Genomic DNA, 20,652 nt, shown 5'->3' on the forward strand with positions numbered 1-20,652 from the left:
CTCAAGCATGTTTGTCAATGTTAGTGATCAGAACTATGAGTCTTAATTTCTAGCCTACATAGCTAAGTCTCGGACTAGGATAGAAAAGCGTAGTTGAGCTCAAGGACTTCATGGCGATTCATCATACAACGACGAAGATATATACAAGGAACCGTGAAACTTCATCAACAAAAAGGTATGTGGAGACTTGAACTTATCTATCACTCAAAAGTCTATTTATTCTATCTCCTACTTCTTATGAGACAAAAGTCGTATGCTATATAGACTAGATCATACCCATTTTATATTTCGAGCCGAGTATATCTCGCCTATCTATATCTCGAAATCGTGTGTTGGTAAAGCGTTTCGCTTTGATCAAGTTTATCTTCACCTAGTGACGAAAGTCATAAAAGTTTCAATCACTTTGAGAATTGCTCTGACGTGAATCGGTCTGTGAATAACGGCTACATAGCGTCCTTTGAGAATGACTCAATGATTGAAATGATATTTTAGATACCATAACCATGTATTCCTTGAACCGAAGTTTTCGAACTTTGTTGATCAAGAGAAATCGGGAGGATCGTGGAATTGGCTTGCCAATTCCGCGAACTGTCGGAAGTTCTCGACCGAGAATTTCTGCTGGATTTTCCAAAACTCGTTTGTGTGCTAAGTCCGCGAACCCTGTCCGCGAACTGACGGAAGTTCTCTTTCCAAGAATTTCTGCTGAGTTTGGAAAACTCAACCGATTAACTTAAGTCCGCAAACTTGTTTGTGAACTTAAGAGGTTATGATATAAAGATGAGCTCTGAACATGAAACATTAAATTACTAAGGAATTATTTATGCAAACCGTGGCTATAATGTTCATGATCTGATTCAATCGAATCGAATCATCTTTGTTTCAATTGTGTCTTGTGTAGGTACATAAGATCTCATAGCAATTGAACAACTCTTTAACTAGTTCATTTGAGTCAATTGAACTAGTTATGGTGAAGGAGAACAAGGTTAATATGAAATGCTCATATGGTTAACCTTTTGGGTTACTATGTTGAACCAACATACATGTACACGTTTAGGCATGGTTTTCACGAACCCAGTAAACGTTTACCAAAGTGTGTGTGACAAGCTAAGTTTTCGATCTAACGGTTTAGAAATATTAGCTTGAATCTAAATCGGGTTTTCATCTAACGGTGAATATGGATTGCTTTGTAACTAAGGCAAAACCCTGATTTGAAGGCTATATAAAGGAGACATCTAGCATTATGCAAAACTAATCCCCACACGTCTGTGTGCTACTAGTGCTCCCGCTAGAGTCGATCTCCATTAACCTTTGATTTTTTTCTCTAAAATCAGGTTAACGACTTAAAGACTTCATTGGGATTGTGAATCCAGACCGATACTACTTTATCGTAGTTATGTGATCTGATCTTGCATCTTCTATCGTACGAGTACAATCGATTAATTGGCTTGAGATCGTGAGAGTTCTCCGATAGGCAAGATAAAGAAGTCACAAACATCTTCGTCTCACTGTTTGTGATTCCTCGACAATCCGCTTGTGTAGTCAGGAAGGATTGTAGAGAGGTGATTGATTAATCTAGGATGTTCTTCGGGAATATATGACCGGATTATCAATTGGTTCCTGTTCACCTTGATTTTATATCTTAATACGGAACAAAACCTAGGGTTTATCTGTGGGAGACAGATTTATCCTTTGATAGATTTTTATGTGTGAGACAAATTTGTTTATTATCAAGTCTGTGATTTTGGGTTGCAGCAACTCTTGGTTGTGGGTGAGATCATCTAAGGGAATCAAGTGCGTAGTATCCTGCTGGGATCAGAGGCGTAGGAGTACAACTGTACCTTGGATCGGTGGGAGACTGATTGGGGTTCAACTATAGTCCAGTCCGAAGTTAGCTTGGAGTAGGCTAGTGTCTGTAGCGGCATAATACAGTGTGTATTCAATCTGGACTAGGTCCCGGGGTTTTTCTGCATTTGCGGTTTCCTCGCTAACAAAATTTCTGGAGTCGGTGTTATTTATTTTCCGCATTATATTTTATATAATTGAAATAATACAGGTTGTGCGTTCATGATCATCAATTGGAAATACAACCTTTGGTTGTTGATTGATCCTTGGACATTGGTCTTTGGTACCGTTCAAGTTATTCCTTGTATTTGATAAAGACTCTCTATTGTTTTTAGCTTGAGTAAAAATAAAATCAAGAGAGAGATATTAACTCCTTGAGATACTTTTATCTAGATTGAGTCTGACTGTCAAGTTGATTCTCTAGTAAAGTATTTTAGAATTAGTCCATACAAATTGCTAAGCGAAATATTGGGTGGTGTTGTTAGACCCCCCGCTTTTTCAATTGGTATCAGAGCAGGCAAACACGTTTAAGACCTCATCAGTATGTGTTTGTAGCGATCTGACTCTATGGACAGAGGTGCTATCTCTATTAACGTACCACCAGTCTTCGATGGATCCAATTACTTACGGTGGAAAATTGCTATGCGAGCTTTTCTTCAATCGCGTGATTTTCAATCATGGGTATATGTGGTGAATGGTTATGATGCGCCCGTTGTTGCCGCTGGAGACGGAACTGTTCCCAAAAATATTGGTGAATATAATGTTGCCGAGATTCTTACTACGAAGCAGAATTCTGAAGGGTTAAATGCTATCATACATGCCATTGCCCCAAGTCTTCAACACCATGTGTCTAATTGCACTAGGTCTAAAGATGCTTGGGATATCTTAGAAACCCCATTTGAAGGAAACTCCAGTGAAAAGGAAGCTAGGATTCAAAACCTTAGTTCCGATTGTGAGAACCTTCATATGGCAGATGAAGAAACATTTGATGAGTTTAATCACAAAGTGTCTGAAATTATTAATGCATCTTTTGCATTGGGTAAGACTATTCCTGAAAAGGACACTGTGATGAAAATTCTCAGATCGCTGCCATCTAGATACGAGTCTAAGAAGCATGCCATCGTTGAAGGGAATAACCTCAATAATCTTTCCAGAAACACTTTGGTTGGGAAGCTAAAGATCTTTAACCATGACCATACATCCAAAGTCGGTAAGGATGTTGCCTTTAAAGTACAGAAGAGCACTAAAATACTTGCCAAAGGTAAAAGTGTTCATGTCTCTGAGGATGATCAGTCTGAGAATGATTTTTCAGATGAAGACCTTGACAAGTCGGTCTCCTTGATCACAAGACAGTTTATGGATCTTCTGCTGAACATAAGTAAACGGTTTTCAAGAGACAAACCTAGGTCATCAGACAAACCTCACGGTCGCGTACCTTCTAAAAACAGGGATGCTGACGAGGCTGATGACGAGGACATGCCTCAGTGCTTTAAGTGTAAGGGTTTTGGCCATTTTGCTAACGAATGCCCAAATCGTAGAAAATACACTGGGAACAAAGGTCTAGCTGTAACACTTGATGAAATGTCTGAAACCTATGATTCCGATGAAGATAGGAAATCAAGTGTAGGGCTCCTTGGTGAATTTTGATACTTGTAGCAATACATATATCAACCTCAATGGGTTCGGAGAAGAAGGAAACCCAATCAAGCTGGAAAATTCTCTAACTGGAAACCCTGTCAGTAATTTTTCAGGATCTACTGTATGTCTAGCTACTTCCACATCTCAGATGCCTGAATACTATCCAAGTTTGACGTGCTCGTTTTGTTCGATGAAGGGACATGAACTATCAAGGTGTTACAAATACAAGCACCAAATAAGGCACGCCAGCAAACTCCAACGAAGAGCAGATCGATTAGCAAGGAAGCTGAAACTTGCTCAGAAGACTGCCGAGGTATGTAGGATCTTATCTTCTTCTAAGAAGTTGGTTTCCAGGGATAGAGTAAGACCATTTGAAAAGAAAGTATGGCCGAATCGTTTTGATAGACAAAAGTCTGAAGATTCCTCCCTTGAGGAAAAAGATGTATAAATCATTATTCATCGCAACACAACTTGATTGTGTTGTTGGTAAAATCTTGTCTCATGTGCCTGATCGAAAAGAGACAAGATTGAGTGCTGATTCAGGCTTCAGTAAAGTTTTTCCTTCTTTTCTTAGATTTGTTATTTTATGTCTATCAAATAAAATAAAGGGTTATTATCGACAATTCTACTCTTTATAGGGTTTTAGAGTTGGGCGCATACGAACATGTCAATAGGTTTCGAACCCTACATTCCTTTTTCCTTTTTGACATCCTATATAAGATTGCTTGTTGAGTTAAGTGATTCAATCACACAAATCCAGTTGTTTACAATTGTTCTCAGCACCATGTCAGATGGAAAGGATTTCAACATGATTGTTAAATCTTCAATCAAGGAAAAAGAAAAATCTCCTGTTTCTAAGTCCCTGAAAAGAAAAAAAAGGAATACAAGAAATCCCAGGGCTGTACATTCTAACTCTCAGAAGTTTTCCGATGTTCTTGATGAGTTGAAGGAAGTAAGAAAGGAGATTCGTTAAATAAAGGCTTTTGTGTCAAAGTCCTTAGAAATTCAGAGAGCCCTGGTACGACATATTCAGCCAAGACAGTTCATTGATATAAACTCCTTTCTTCGTGAACCGTATGTTCCAATGGATGTTGACAACAAGGAGTTCGGGAATGATGCTGAATTTCTCAAAGGAATTGTCGCCTAGGATGTCTTCTTTTTGGATTAGTTGGAAGAATAAATAGTGCGTTGAATAGCGATGATTGTGAATACACATAGCTATTTTTGTTTTCATCTTCTTGTGTTATTTTTTAGGTTTATTGGTATTAAATTCTAAAAATATTTGGAGGATGATGTTATTGCAGTATTGATCTTTATGATTTTGTGATATTGCAATTTGTTTATGGGATGTATTGTTTACGTCCGTGAACTTGAGGTCCCATATTGCGGTCAAAAGTAACGTCGTTCATGAATTCGTATTCGTATTGATGAAAGGACGAATGGACTTTTGACAATTACAAAAGTTATGCCTATGCAATCATGTATTTGATGGAAAATAGGATAAAATCTTTTGTTTGACAAGGATAAAGTCTATTATATCGTTATGATGGAAAATAGAATAGATCCTTGTATGTTATCCACGGTATTGATCTTCATTGATCCATTTTTTTATGTTTTACCGTGAAGGCTCCATTGAGTGTCTTATGTAGAGCACGATACAACTAAGTCGATTATTCTTATTGGCTTGTTGGTTGTTCCATAAGATGTTATATGTCGAGCATTAGGAACTAAATTAATCAACCAGTTTGGTTATTTAGTTTGTACTCCATAAGTTTTCTTTCTTATGTCGAGTACATGTACGGTTAAGGTTGTCATATTCTATGATGAACTTAGTCGGGGTTCCATAAGTTCTCTTATGTTGAGCCCAAAATAAATAAATTGATTACTTCGGTGATTAGTTTCGTTGTTTGTATTCCAATTAGATTAATTATAGGTTCTCTCGTAATTATTCTAGTTGAGTTTTCATATATTCCACAAATTCTGGTGTTGAATATATGAACGGCTATACTAATCATGATCTATTGGTTAATGTAGTCGTATATTTCGTAAAGTTTTCCTTATGTTGAGTATGTGAACGACTAAGTTAGTCATCTCCGTATGATTACCTTAGTCGTAGATCCGTAAGTTTACTTATGTTGAGCACTTTCAATTAAATTGATCACTTTTGTGGTTTGATTTAGTTGCGTTTTCAATTGAATTAATCATGGGTTTACTTGTGATTAATTTGGTTGAGCTTTGGATATAGAAAATCATTCCTATGGTTTTTGGTGTCCAATTAAAAAATCCTTCTTTTCTTTCGAAATTAAGGTCGCTCTTGTTGTTCTCTCGGGAATGACATCAAATGGGGGAGAGTTCTTTTGAACTTGTGCTTAATGGTAATATTTTGCGGGGTGTGCGGCTGTGGAATTTTATAGGGGTTATCTTGTATCTTAAAACTCCTTGATGAATGCATTTAGCTTCGGCTTTATGATTGCATCTAAATTAAGTTGGTATGTATTTTTCTTTTAGTCTATGAAATGTCTCTTGTGGAAATTTCATTATGATCCCGTTCTTGTACCTTTGCCAATTTTATTGACAAAAAGGGGGAGAAATAATGTAGTTCACACTATAAATACATATGGTTTTCGGATCATTGTGTAAGGGGGAGTGGTTTCCATGATCGAGATGGAGTATTGACTAAGGGGGAGTGATACATATCACCGTAGTATTATTGTTAAAGTCGTGATACAATTGGATTTTGATATTACATAATAATACTATGACACTGTATAATAATGATCTAGAATCTCGATTTTTCTCATTGTTATAGCTGCGGATCTTCAACAACGGTGATGCTAAACTTACAACCTTTGGGATCATTGGAGTACTTGGAAGGACGAAGATTTCTGGGAACGTTAAAGATTAGACTATGGAATAGGAGCCACTAAAGTTTATCTTTTTTGTATTCCATATGTATTAATAGTTTTGTCACTAAAATTGACAAAGGGGGAGATTGTTAGAGCATAGCTCGGTCGACCTCGCATGCGTTGCTATCTCAAGCACGTTTGTCAATGTTAGTGATCAAAACTATGAGTCTTGATTTCTAGCCTACATAGCTAAGTCTCGGACTAGGATAGAAAAGTGCAGTTGAGCTCAAGGACTTCATGGCGATTCATCATATAACGACGAAGATCTATACAAGGAACCGTGGAACTTCATCAACAAAAAGGTATGTGGAGACTTGAACTTATCTATCACTCAAAAGTCTATCTATTTTATCTCCTACTTCTTATGAGACAAAAGTCGTATGCTATATAGACTAGATCATACACATTTGATATTTCGAGCCGAGTATATCTCTCCTATCTATATCTCGAAATCGTGTGTTGGTAAAGCGTTTCGCTTTGATAAAGTTTATCTTCACCTAGTGACGAAAGTCATGAAAAGTTTCAATCACTTTGAGAATTGCTCTAACGTGAATCGGTCTGTGAATAACGGCTACATAGCGTCCTCTGAGAATGACTTAATGATTGAAATGAGAGTTTATATTACATAACCATGTATTCCTTGAAGATCAAGAGAAATCGGGAGGATTGTGGAATTGGATTGCCAAGTCCGTGAACCTAGTCCGCAGACTCAGTCCGCGAACTGTCGGAAGTTCTCGACCGAGAATTTCTGCTGGATTTTACAAAACTCGTTTGTGTGCTCAGTCCGCGAACTGGCGGAAGTTCTCTTTCCGAGAATTTCTGCTGAGTTTGGAAAACTCAACCGATTAACTTAAGTCCGCAAACTTGTTTGTGAACTTAAGAGGTTATGATATAAAGATGTGCTCTGAACATGAAACATTAAATTACTAAGGAATTATTTATGCAAACCGTGGCTATAATGTTCATGATCTGATTCAATCGAATCGAATCATCTTTGTTTCAATTGTGTCTTGTGTAGGTACATAAGATCTCATAGCAATTGAACAACTCTTTAACTAGTTCATTTGAGTCAATTGAACTAGTTATGGTGAAGAAGAACAAGGTTAATATGAAATGCTCATATGGTTAACCTTTTGGGTTACTATGTTGAACCAACATACATGTACACGTTTGGGCATGGTTTTCACGAACCCAGTAAACGTTTACCAAAGTGTGTGTGACAAGCTAAGTTTTCGATCTAACGGTTGAGAAATATTAGCTTGAATCTAAATCAGGTTTTCATCTAACGGTGAATATGGATTGCTTTGTAACTAAGTCAAAACCCTGATTTGAAGGCTATATAAAGGAGACATCTAGCATTGTGCAAAACTAATCCCCACACGTCTGTGTGCTACTAGTGCGTCCACTAGAGTCGATCTCCATTAACCTTTGATTTTTTTCTCTAAAATCAGGTTAACGACTTAAAGACTTCATTGGGATTGTGAATCCAGACCGATACTACTTTATCGTAGTTGTGTGATCTGATCTTGCATCTTCTATCGTACGAGTACAATCGATTAATTGGCTTGAGATCGTGAGAGTTCTCCGATAGGCAAGATAAAGAAGTCACAAACATCTTCGTCTCACTGTTTGTGATTCCTCGACAATCCGCTTGTGTAGTCAGGAAGGATTGTAGAGAGGTGATTGATTAATCTAGGATGTTCTTCGGGAATATATGACCGGATTATCAATTGGTTCCTGTTCACCTTGATTTTATATCTTAATACGGAACAAAACCTAGGGTTTATCTGTGGGAGACAGATTTATCCTTTGATAGATTTTTATGTGTGAGACAAATTTGTTTATTATCAAGTCTGTGATTTTGGGTTGCAGCAACTCTTGGTTGTGGGTGAGATCATCTAAGGGAATCAAGTGCGTAGTATCCTGCTGGGATCAGAGGCGTAGGAGTACAACTGTACCTTGGATCGGTGGGAGACTGATTGGGGTTCAACTATAGTCCAGTCCGAAGTTAGCTTGGAGTAGGCTAGTGTCTGTAGCGGCATAATACAGTGTGTATTCAATCTGGACTAGGTCCCGGGGTTTTTCTGCATTTGCGGTTTCCTCGCTAACAAAATTTCTGGAGTCGGTGTTATTTCTTTTCCGCATTATATTTTATATAATTGAAATAATACAGGTTGTGCGTTCATGATCATCAATTGGAAATACAACCTTTGGTTGTTGATTGATCCTTGGACATTGGTCTTTGGTACCGTCCAAGTTATTCCTTGTATTTGATAAAGACTCGCTATTGTTTTTAGCTTGAGTAAAAATCAAATCAAGAGAGAGATATTAACTCCTTGAGATACTTTTATCTAGATTGAGTCTGATTGTCTAGTTGATTCTCTAGTAAAGTATTTCGGAGTTAGTCCATACAGATTGCTAAGCGAAATATTGGGTGGTGTTGTTAGACCCCCGCTTTCTCACATAGATTAGAATGTATTCTTATGAATATTTCTGTTATAGATTACGTTATTTACTCTCTGTGTTCGTAACTAACTAAAAGAGGAGTAAACTTTTTGAGAACTGTTTTTCAGTGTTTAATATTTATGATTAAATTCAAAGGATTTCATAAGATAATTCTTCGAAAGGGTTTATATTTTTTTGTCGTAACTTACTGGAAATAGGTTTGTTTCTTTAAATTCTATTTTCTTCATTGGCTAGATCAGAATGTTGTCTTATGAAATCATATCACAAAAATTACACTCTTTACTCTTTGTTTTCTAACTAAGAGAAGCAAATTTTTAGTGATGATTTTTCTCATAATGAACAATGTTTTTGGGTTCCTCTAAAATCTAGAACCATTATTTTTAAGCTTCTTTGTTCATAACTGGCGGGAAGTGAAAAAAATATTAGATACAAATTTATATTTGTTAATGTCCATTGAAAATCCTTCTCTAGTATAGAGTAAGGTCGCTCTTGTCGTTCTCTTTGAGAATGACATTAATGAGGGAGAGTTCAATTTGCACTTGTGCTTAATTGTTATATCTTTGTGGGGAATATGACTGTGGAATTGTTAAGTGAGGATAATACCTTTAAATAACCTCTCATAAATGAAGTACTAAGTTACAAAACTTAGTGGTATCATCGGAAAAAGCTAATATATATGGCTTTTTAATCCTGATAATCTCTCAAAGCCTAGTTCATGACGATCTCTATTCGAAACCTTAGTCAATTTATTACAAGAAGAGGGGGAATTATTTAGTAGAAATCTACTAAGACATATGGCTTTGCTAAGTGTTGCCTAAGGGGAAGTGAATTATATGGACGTAAGTAAACTTCAAATCTAGCGAAAAGAGAAAAGTATAGACTAATGGGGGACAACATATCGGGTTTCTAAACATAATAATATGTGGCCAATTAACTAATTTTCCAGTCACTTATTTGGGATTCCTCTAGGAAGTAAGTCCAAATGCAAATACATTTGGGAAGTTGTAATCCGTAAATGTCTACACAAATTGAGTACTTGTAGAAGGAGACACCTTTCTAAAGGAAAAATGCTCATATTGATAAATAATGTGAATGCTAGTTGTTGATGGTGGTTTTTAGCTCAGGGTTAAATCTGTAAAACCTTGCATCTGATGTGACGTCACTCTGCGAGGAAACGAAGCCATGAGTGTCAATCTCTCCACTGGCACATTTATTGAGCCGTTCAATATATTTACGTGAAATTTATCCAGACTGGCGCATGTAGCAACAATCCCAGATGCCTTGCCTACATTCAATTAATATGAGTTTCTTTGAATGCTTTCTGTGATACGTTCCCCGGCTGAACCCTTAATGTTGATATGGCGTGACGATTTGTGTTCACTCGCAGCAGAGTAGCACGAATTTCCAAGTATCAAGGATAAGGTCTTTGCATAAGGTATTCAATCAGAAAGCATGCTGCTCTCTGGCAATGAACTTAAAAGAACTCTGTGTCAACACATAGAATTCAATCAATTATCCTGACTAATTTGCAAAAGTTAGGGTTTTGCGCCTTGCGCAGTATATCAGACCTTGCTTGTCGAAATTAAGCCTAGGCAAACTAGGTAATTAATCCTCCATGGATTAGTAGGTGCAAAATCTTGCCCAGAATCAGAAAACAAGGAGCCGCAGGATAGGAACAGCAGCAAAGGGAGACGTGGCCATGCCTTAAGCCAGCCAACGCCATTTTCCATTGGCCACGCCCCATCTTAATTTGACCCTATTTCCCTCGACCAATCAGGTCGCCTTAAACTCGCCACACGCACATAAGTTGTGGTTGTGCCCATACTTTCCGGCCCCATTTCCCATCGACCAATCAGGTCGCCTTAAAGCTGCCACACTCACACCAGAAGTGTAGCCACGCCCATGCTTGGTCGGCCCTCTTTTCTGACCAATCAGGTCGCCTTAAAACTCGCGACGCGCATGTAAGTTGTGGTTGGGCCCATACTTGCCGGCCTCATTTCCCATCGACTAATCAGGTCGCTCTAAAGCCGCCACACTTACACCAGAAGTGTGGCCACGCCCGTGTTGTGGTCGGCCATCTCTTTCGACCAATCAGGTTGCTCAAAACCTGCCACAGTATTAAAAAAGATATGTAAAAATTGGATTCCCAAAAGTTACGCCAATGCGCTAACTAACATGCCAAAACTGCATGCCCAACATGCCAGACGTGCCACTTTGCCACAAAAGCATGCCGAACGTGACAACATACCATAGATAGTGCGCTTACGCGCCAACCCATCTTCTGTCCGTAGCCAACGCCATAACAGACTTCAATGTGGTTATCCTAACCAGAAGCACGACCCCGCATGGTCGAAACCCTAATTTCCAGTCGTGGTGCAAATTATGCCAACATGCCACGAGTCGTGTGAGACCCAGGAAACCCTAAAAAAGATGCCATATCATAGCCGCCCGTGGTAATCCTTACTCCTGTGGTCGTTTCAACATGATGGCCTGGCTATGGTTCCTTTGGCGTGGCTATGCCACCATTTGCACAAAACGCCGCCACGGCCACGGCCACATGCCGCATGCACTAATTAGGGCTTTGGCACGCCAAACCCTAATTCAGGCAAAGTTGCTACGCCAACCAAGCCAAGTAACGTTTCCCAGAGCATTGGGATTGATGTGGCAACAGAGCCAATGTTGTCGGAGCCATATTTGGGTCTAACACCAATATGCCAAAACAGTTGCCACGGCTACGCCACTGGCATGCCGCTATGTCATGGCTACGCCAGGCGCCACTATGCCAATGGCGCCACTTTGCTATACAACAAGACATGACCATAATCAATGGCCATCCTTCCTCATGAGATGCAATCTCAGCCATCCAAGTTCACCACCGAACTGATAGACTTGTGGTAATTTTCAGGCGACCAGCCGCTTAAATGTCGTGGCCATGGCTACACCAGGTGCCACTTATACCACCGTGTCACTGGCATGCACGAGCTATACCAGTCATTCCGCAGTGCCACTGGCATACACTAAAAACGCCACTGTGCCATCACCAGGCGCCAACAGAAGGTAGCCATGATCAACAACTACCCTTCCTAACGAGATGCAATCTCAGCCATCCAAGTTCGCCACCGAACTGATAAACTTGTGGAAAGTTTTAGGCGACCAGCCAAGACGTGCCTAATAGCATCACATGCTATTTTCATGTGGCAAGACTCTTGACTTGCCTCACATAGCAACCTGCTACACGTTTTCCACGAAAACACTCGAGACATCAAACATGTCACAAACTGGGGGATACTCATCAGGGTATTGGTCTGACGGTTTACAGCGTGCGGCGTGCAATACGCCCGTTATAAGAAAGTGTCATGAAGTGGGACAATTAGTGGCGACAAGAAGTAACGGATGTAAACGGATCCACTTCCTTCATCATGAAAGCATGGGTTTCTGACGGTTATGCGTTACTCCACTCTTCCATCACCCAATCGTTCCCACTTCCTACGAGACCAGGGTACGTTTCAATATGACTTGTATAAATAGGCTTCACCTATTTCCACCAAACAACAAGTTTTGGTCGGCAACAACATAGTATCCAGAAATCACCAAGAACTGATAGCTTTTTACTCTGCAAGCCAGTTCCACTATCTGATACAAGTCACAAAACAAGCCACATCTTCAGAATTAACCATTTTGGTCTCAACAATCTCTTCGCTTCCCTCCATAAGACCAACCCTTCTCCTTCATTTTGTGACCGAAACAAGCCTGGAACAACCATTTCTTGGTTTAAGACAGGATAATACAGATTGATCTCTCGAATCAAAAGTACTCCCATGCATTGCATTGTTTAGGGTTTAGATTAGTTTCTCATCCACACACCCAAAATTACCAAAATCAGCAGAAACATTTTTCACCCACAAACACAAGTATGCCAATATACTACCTCTCTATGTGTTCAGATCTCTGTTTATGTCGTTAAGGAGATTGAGAAGACAATGCACAAGTTCTTATGGGGTTCTACTGATTCTAATAAGAAGAGAAGTTGGGTGGGATGGTATAAAGCTGTGCTACCTAAATCTAGAGGGGAAATAAGTGCTAACAAGCTGGAATTAGTTAATAAAGGCCTACACTGTAAATGAATATGGAGAGGAAAAATCGCATTATGGAGGCAAATAGTTCATGAGAAGTTTGGAGGAGACCAGGATTCTTTCTTTCCTAAAGTTTCTACTAAGCCAATTGGTAAGAGCCTTTGGCATGGAATTCTAAAGTCTAGGTAGTATAAAAAATAAAAATAGAATATGGTTCTGGTCTGATAAATGGATTGGTAATGATGATTTGAAGTCTTCATTTCCCCGACTTTACAAAGTTTTAGGAACTAAGCATGCTAATGTGAACAAGATGCTCTCATGAAATGATGTTTGGAATTTCAAGTTATAGGTGAGCTCCTACTTCTAACGGACAACATTGATGACTGCATAAAATGGGAATTTGGTAATGACTTCTCTGTAGGAAACTGCTACAACTCTCTTAATATAGATGTTTTGCTAGTTTTCCCATACAAACATGTTTGGAATCCAAAGGTGCCTTTAAAAGTCTCCTTCTTGGTATGGTCTTTGTGTCATAATGGTGCTCCCCCATTTGATATTCTTCACAAAGCAAGTAGAGTTCAGTCTAGTGTATGTTTACTGTGTTCAATTAAATAGGAAAATCAAAAACCATATATTCTTGCATTGTCCCGAAACAAGAAAAATTTGGCATTAATTCTTTTGTTGATAATTTTAACTTTAAAAGAGTTTTTTTTTATTCCAAAAAGAAGAATGTGTGGGAATGGTCAATGAAGAAAAACAAGTGTTTTATGAGGAAGCTTTGGAGTATCTTACCATTTGTAATTCGAAAATGATATATGACACCCAGATATCGTGCACCCAACATAAGGTGGCATAGATAGAGACCCATGCTTCTCCTAAATTCCACCCATGATAAAAATGACGTACACTTTGTGACCTTTTCACATGTGCGTATCTAGAACCCACTTAACTACTCTTCCTTCCCCGAAATATTCCATCATTCATCAGTAAACCCTAAACATGTGTCTGTTATGAAAATCCATTGCCGTATAAAGACTTTAGGGTTTTCTCCAAGTAATCAGAACTTGAGGTGATGAACTGAGCATCACAGTCCTTTAAATATTTGTACATATATTGCAAAATTAAGTAACTGATGCTGGTGGTCATTATAATTGATAAATAACCTCATCCGTTCTACAGTAGATTATACGAGATGAGTTCGAAGGAATGCAATTAGATTTTTGATTGAAGGATCAAGAGCTAAGAGATAAAAGCAAAATTCATAAATAGTTCCTTGAATTCCTGTGTTAGGGATCAATCTTGTATGTATGAGACCTTCACCGTTTTATTTAGACGGACTAATGAAATTTTCATTTTTTAGACATCTCCATTCACCACCATTATTTACTGCTAATAAGAAAGCGGTGGCGGTGCCGGTGATGATTTCAATTGATGCCGACAACGGCTCTTTTTAGATGATAATGGAAGAAGATGACTAAGTTGATTTTCGTTTAGGTTTTTGGTAATAAGAAAAACACAATGGATAAGGATAAGGGTGATGAGTTGGATGCAAACGTGGATGACACCTAATGTTGGGTGCACTGGGTGCATGAAATATGGGTGCCATAAATCACCGTTGTTTGTAATTTGATGGTCACTTTGAAATTAGAGAAATGGGGTACTTTATAGAAAGAGTAGAAAAAGTTTTGAGCAACTCATTATTGTTATTAAATATACTTTGTAAACCTGGCCTTTAACTACAAAATTGTTCCGAAGTTTTTCTCTCCGCACTTTGTTAGAAAATGTGGCCCGAAGTTAATAAAAACTGACCTAATTATTCCGTCTTGTTGGGCTCGGGCACGACTTCAAGCTCATAATATCTCCAGTATAAAAACTAAAACCTCCCATTTGCAAGGTTTCTTTTTCGTCCGGCCCTAAAAGTAAGAACATAAACCTTCTTCATCTTCTTCCTAACCGCAGCAGCCTCTTTTTTTCTGCTCAGCTCACAGGACAGCAGTAGAGAGAGACTAATGGGGAAGAAGTCAAAAACTTCACGAAAGAACAAGAAAGCATGGAGAAAAAACATAGCCACAGATGACATCGATGAGTTCATTGAGAAATCTACTAAAGACGCTCTCAGTGGTGGTTCCTTAGAGGCCGTTCCCAGCGAGTCTCTCTTCTATGTTGATAAATCTACTGGTATTATTATTCAACTCCTTTTTTTTTACCCCTTTTGATTCTCTTATTTTAGGGTTTCACTGTTTGCTCACAACAAGCTAGGGTTTAAGATAGGGTTATTTTGATTCCTGCATAATAATTACTAAATGTTTGACCCAATAAGTTTAGTTTTGACTTTTTATGAGACAGTACCATAGTGGAAAATTGATTATTGCATAAGTTTAGTAAAGAAGGGTTTAATTTGGACTGTGTGATATGGTTTTAATTTACTGTTTATCAATAATAATGTTCATTTTTCATGATTGACTGTATGTTCTATTTCGTGACTATAAATTGATCAAGACCTGATTGGGTTTTGTTACAGATTTAGCTGTCAAGAGGAAAATCGATAAAAGTAGAGAGAAAGTTCTTCGTTGTGATAGCTTGTTGCAAAGAAATCCATTCATTAAACCAGTTCCATCTTCAATACAGAAGAAGTCGATAAGAAAGTTGAAAGAAGCTTTGAAAGCAGCAAAGCATGAAAAGCAAGATGATCCTAAAGTGAGATTTTCTTTTAGTAGTTGGATAGTTTGTCAGTTCTCAATTTGTTTTTTATTTATTTTCCTAATTAGTCATTGCGTCTTTGCTGACATGATCAGAAAGAGTCGACATCTAGTATTAAGGACATATGGGCAGAAGACAAAGGTACTTATGATACCACACTCTACCATTTTCCCGTTGATGTAACATTTTTTTCCCTAAATTGGCTCCCTCCAACTTTCTTACAGTAACAGAGAGTGCCCAGGCCGACAAGGTTGTCGATTTTCTTCCAGTCCCGGAGACTGCCCAATTCAACAAGGTTTGCTTCACGGTCTCACTCTAGAATGTGACTTGGCATATTTTGTTCTGTTATGGCTGTGAAATGCTGTACCCACCAGACTTTTTTTATAGCTAGATCTAAAGGTTAATATTTGAGGTAATTTTTCAGAAGACAAAACCATCCGTTATTCCAGCAGTAGAAATAGAGCCACCCGGATGCTCCTTCAATCCTTCATTTGAGGACCACCAGGTTTTATTTTCTTTTGATCTCTTGCTACTCCTATTATTTGTATATAGCACTATAGCATCTCTTTCAACAAATTGGAAAATAATTTATTTACTTTTATGCGTTTCGCGCTTTCTGCCATCTATATTAGGACTCTTTGGCTGTTGCTGTTGCGGAGGAAATGCAAAAGATCTACAAAAGCGAATTGGGTCCTCAACCAGTTCCATTAATTGTTACCGGTGAAGTTGTAGACGAAGAAGATGTAAGTTTTGGCAGTTTCATTTCTGTATACCGTAGTATTCTTTACTACCTTACTTGTGTATGGATCACTCACTGTCCCTGTCACCCCTTTGCCATGCTTTGCTCCTACTATCTGGACAATTCATCACGGATGGTTTAAGGCATCTGCTCCTGCATGCCATTCCTGTTCTCCACTGTTCCTGCTAGGAAGTAACATTTGAGTGTAACCATGTGATTCCATAACTCATGTTTTTCAGATGTATTTTCTTGATGCTGATGGCGGGAGTGATAGTGATGAAGAAGAGGATGATATGGGCATAGACAGTGATCTACCATCTGAGCAAAGGTCTGCTTACTCTGTCCTTTTTGCATTTGTTTGCGAAGGCTTAACTCTTTTACTAGAATGTTGTTGAGTATACAGTTCTATGATGGTATCATGCATGAAGAAAGAAACTATCAGAAAACAGAAATAGGAGAATAGAATAGTAGAAATCAAACTAGACGTTTATAGATCGAGCCTAGGGCACAAAGCCAATATACTCTTTGGTAATCTGTCGATTATTTTATCAATAACAAAAGTCTACTTAAAACAGACTTCATGAACTACTTACTAGACATAGAAAATAGGTGTAAAACTCCCCTGCATCAAATGGATGTCTGATATTTAGCGGGTACCCATTTCTTTGTTATTATCAAGTTTGAGACGTTTCAACGATGAGGCAATGTGTAAATTTGGGGAAAACTAAGAGCTGGACCTGGTTTATATAGAATATTATTGAATTACATTGTCTTTTCTTGTTTACATCCTATTCATTTAGTGAAGCTGTTACTAGCAGGACTAAGTCGACTAGATAGTTTCAATAATTTAAGTCTGACTAGATAGTTTCTCGCTTTGCCAGTTGTATAATGATTTCTACAAGCCACTACTCAGAAGTCTGATCAGGGTCATACGAATCAGTAAGCATGTTTTGGATATACGCATATAGTGCTGATCTCTATGCTTCCTAATGAAGCTTTGAGTAAGCTGTCTACGCCATTTTAAGCAGTCTCCCTCACACATCTTTTAAAAGTTACCACGCCTTTCTGAAATCTTGCCTAGTATTTCTCGTACTTCATTATTCATGTTTTACACCTCCATCTACGGTAAGACGGAGATGCTCTGACAAGGTGGTATATGTTAAGAAATATCTGGCATGTATATAAGGTCGAATGACTCGAACTGTCCATTTTCATCATGCTATCCCTGGCTCTTGTGGCCGTGGGCAGATATCCTAGTGTTTATAATAAATGAGCATGTGTGTTTGCCACATCCATCAACTATTGAAATCAAGTCTGATACCTTCCGCAGGGCAATTCATCGAAAAGGTTTTGTCTTTTCGGTTTCGATTGACCCTGCAGAATTGCATGGTTGCATGTAGACAGTGCTATCACTGCTATGTGAGAAAGGTTTCAGATTTTAGTCATATATATTAGGTGGACAAAGGTTTGCTAGGACTATTCTCTTTATTTCTTTTTCAAATCACCCGTTTGGGAGTTATTTTTGTTTAGTTTTACTATCACATACTAAAATTACATCTATGCTTTGTGCAGAGCTTCAAAGAAAAAGAGAGTTACCAGGGTGGAGCATAACCGAAGAGCTAGACGTAAGGAAGTTCTGAAGGCAGAAGCAGAAGCAAAGAAGGTGGGCAAACTTGCAAAAGAAATCAACAGGTAAGCTGATGCCTAATCTTTGTCTGTAGCACTCTTTTGTGGGAAAAGGGTAATGATGCTATCTTCTTGGCTGTTTTGGTGACAGTGTGGCTGATATAATGAAAGAAATTGAAGAGGAGGATGAGGAGAAACGAAAAAGACATGACAGACGTGTTATAGCTAAGCAAGAAAGACTTAAATCTGCTCCTCCACGTCTAGGAAAACACAAGTAATTATCCTTAAAATAATTTGTAGTATTCTCTCTTCCAGTTTGTTTTCATTGCATCATGGTAGGATCATGCTTCACTTGCTATTCCCATGCTTTTGTGTGGTTCATTTTAGGCTGCTTTGAACATTAAGCTGGCACTGTTATGACCTAAAAAAATCTTTCATAGGTTCTCACTGGACCAATACAGTTTTGTTTTTTGTCATGGGTGCATGTACCTTAGTGTTTTCTTCCTCTGTACGGTGTGTTAATGTCAGATATATACTAAACCTATGTTCTGACATGTCTGTACACCTCTTACATTTACTGCAAATTCCTTGGATTGTGAAGACCATATCACATGTTTGGTGGAATGTGGAGATAGTAGTCCAGTCTGTTTTAATGTTTGTTGGATTTCAGGTTTGAACCTGCTCCTGTGCAAGTCCTATTATCCGAAGAAATTTCTGGATCGCTCCGTAAGCTAAAGGTACGGCTTCTGTTGATGTTTATTTATTTTTGTTCTGTTTGGGCGAGTTGACATTTGTGTAGCAAAACTTATTGGTGTTCTCCTCTGCTGTATTTAGGGTTGTTCCACCCTTGCCAGGGATCGCTTCAAAAGCTTGGAGAAACGAGGGATGGTTGTTCCTTCGGCTAAGCGGAAGAGGTAAATGGGTAATTAATGTTGTTATGTTACTGATGACCTCCCTTTGTGCCACATAATCTTGTGCACTGAAGGCTGTGGCTGTGCAAAAATGTGAATAGATGGTTAAGCTGTAAAATAGTTTTAGTCCAAACCAAAGTTTATCTTAGCCTAGTTGCTCATTAGCGTCTTCCTTTAATGTTGGTGAACAGCGGTGTGTTGTTTTGCAATTAAGGCAATTCTAATGGTGTTAAGCAAATCTCCTCCTGGAACCAAAGAGGTCCACCAACGCCAAGTCCCAATTAAGTCCCAATTAAGGATCGCTAATATAACATGCATATAATTTATTATTTTAGTTTTATTGTCTACATAGTCATATTTTTAGTAATATTAGTTTTCACCCCTCAACTGGATTAGCCAATTGGTTGCTACTGATCCAAATTCATGATGTAACGGAATTAGGAAGGAAGGTTCTATGTATTTGGTTCAATCAGCATTTGTTGCATGTGATGCTTATTTTAGCAAAATACTGCTGTTTGTTGAATTGGTCTAACTGGGAAAGATTGTTCAGGTGATTTCAAGGCTGCATGGCACTCTGAAGAACAACTACCTCGGCCGAAAATACTTTTATTTGTTTAGCACTTTCACCTGGAAACTGCTAATGGGAGCCCAACAGAGGAACATTTTTGAAGATTTTAGTTTGTTATTTTATCATGCTTTCTTGTATTTTTGTTAAGAAAATGTAACAACATTTTTGAAGACATAAGCCTTTTAGTTCTTATTGGAATGTTAATTTATTTGCAATAACAAATAACAATGTTATCAGATGCAACTCTACCAGACAGGAAAGCAGTTTGAAATGGGTGATGTAAGTTTACACAGAAGAGGTTTTATCTAGTAATAAGCAATTTGGACATAATTTCGTAGCTCACATTGCAATTGCATAAACTGATCGGTCTAAAGTCCACAGCACTAGCAAGGCAATTTTTCTCTGGTATTAAAGCAGTGGAAGATGTTTAGAACGGGGGAATGATTGAATGGTCTTCACAATATCATCTCCAACAGTTGCTCGCACTTCCCCATTAGAAATCAGGTGGAAAACCATCTAGACCTTGACTAGTCCGGGATGTTGAATGCCGGCTGATGTCGGCGCAGCAGCTGCGTCTTCATGGGCTCAACGTCGTAGTCTAATCTAATTTGAGAGGTTTTGGTTGAACAAGTACCTTATACTCAAAGACGGATAGTACTAGTTTTTGTGGGCGGTTGAAATTGCTGAAACATAGATTAGATTGTACATGATTGATATTGGAGTTCAACTATGTTGTACGGCATAGTTACTCAGTATGTAATGTAATATAGCTCTAAATCTAATTTCTTTCTCATTTAACTCACCAGCCTTAATAGTTGCAATCCAAATATGAAGCATGTTGCCAAAATAAACTACGGGGAAAATGGATCCATTCTACCACCTCCGCTACCAAATACTTACTTTGGATATGGATGTGTAACACTTCCCTTTAGCAGCGACAGGCAAATAATGCCAGCAAAATATCCCTTTTAAATAGCACTGGTAAAGGTCAATGCAAGAGCAAGCTGTCAAAGATCAAAACACACCAATTGATATCTGAGGCCAACTGCTTCATGCTTTCACCTCCATTATCTTCAAACGCTTTGCTAATAGAGAACATGACTAATTCTGAATTCCTGACTGTACCTAGTACCAACAGGAACAAAGAGACTCCTAAACAAGACCAAGTCTGCAAAGTAATATC

At 38.4% G+C, this 20,652-nt stretch overlaps 1 protein-coding gene across 1 annotated transcript; it reads left to right on the forward strand.

Moving 5' to 3' along the window:
* The first annotated feature begins 14,826 nt into the window (after positions 1–14,826).
* LOC113319278 (ribosome biogenesis protein NOP53-like) lies at positions 14,827–19,764 on the forward strand. The gene is made up of 12 exons (XM_026567548.1): positions 14,827–15,103; positions 15,447–15,622; positions 15,721–15,766; positions 15,850–15,920; positions 16,050–16,130; positions 16,258–16,368; positions 16,604–16,692; positions 17,937–18,056; positions 18,142–18,264; positions 18,661–18,727; positions 18,825–18,904; positions 19,452–19,764. Exons 1-12 carry the CDS (start codon positions 14,935–14,937, stop codon positions 19,453–19,455), a joined length of 1,137 nt encoding a protein of 378 aa, XP_026423333.1. The 5' UTR covers positions 14,827–14,934; the 3' UTR covers positions 19,456–19,764.
* Positions 19,765–20,652: the final 888 nt, after the last annotated feature.

Source organism: Papaver somniferum, chromosome 10, assembly GCF_003573695.1.
Source record: "Papaver somniferum cultivar HN1 chromosome 10, ASM357369v1, whole genome shotgun sequence".
Classification (NCBI taxonomy): domain Eukaryota; kingdom Viridiplantae; phylum Streptophyta; class Magnoliopsida; order Ranunculales; family Papaveraceae; genus Papaver; species Papaver somniferum.

Bases quoted from the DNA above. Each gene is read 5' to 3' on its own strand.
- LOC113319278 (XM_026567548.1), top strand. From the start codon at position 14,935: ATGGGGAAGAAGTCAAAAACTTCACGAAAGAACAAGAAAGCATGGAGA. The intron at 15,104-15,446 runs GTATTATTATTC...GTTTTGTTACAG, and splicing joins CTATGTTGATAAATCTACTG to ATTTAGCTGTCAAGAGGAAA. The intron at 18,057-18,141 runs GTAAGCTGATGC...TTTTGGTGACAG, and splicing joins CTTGCAAAAGAAATCAACAG to TGTGGCTGATATAATGAAAG.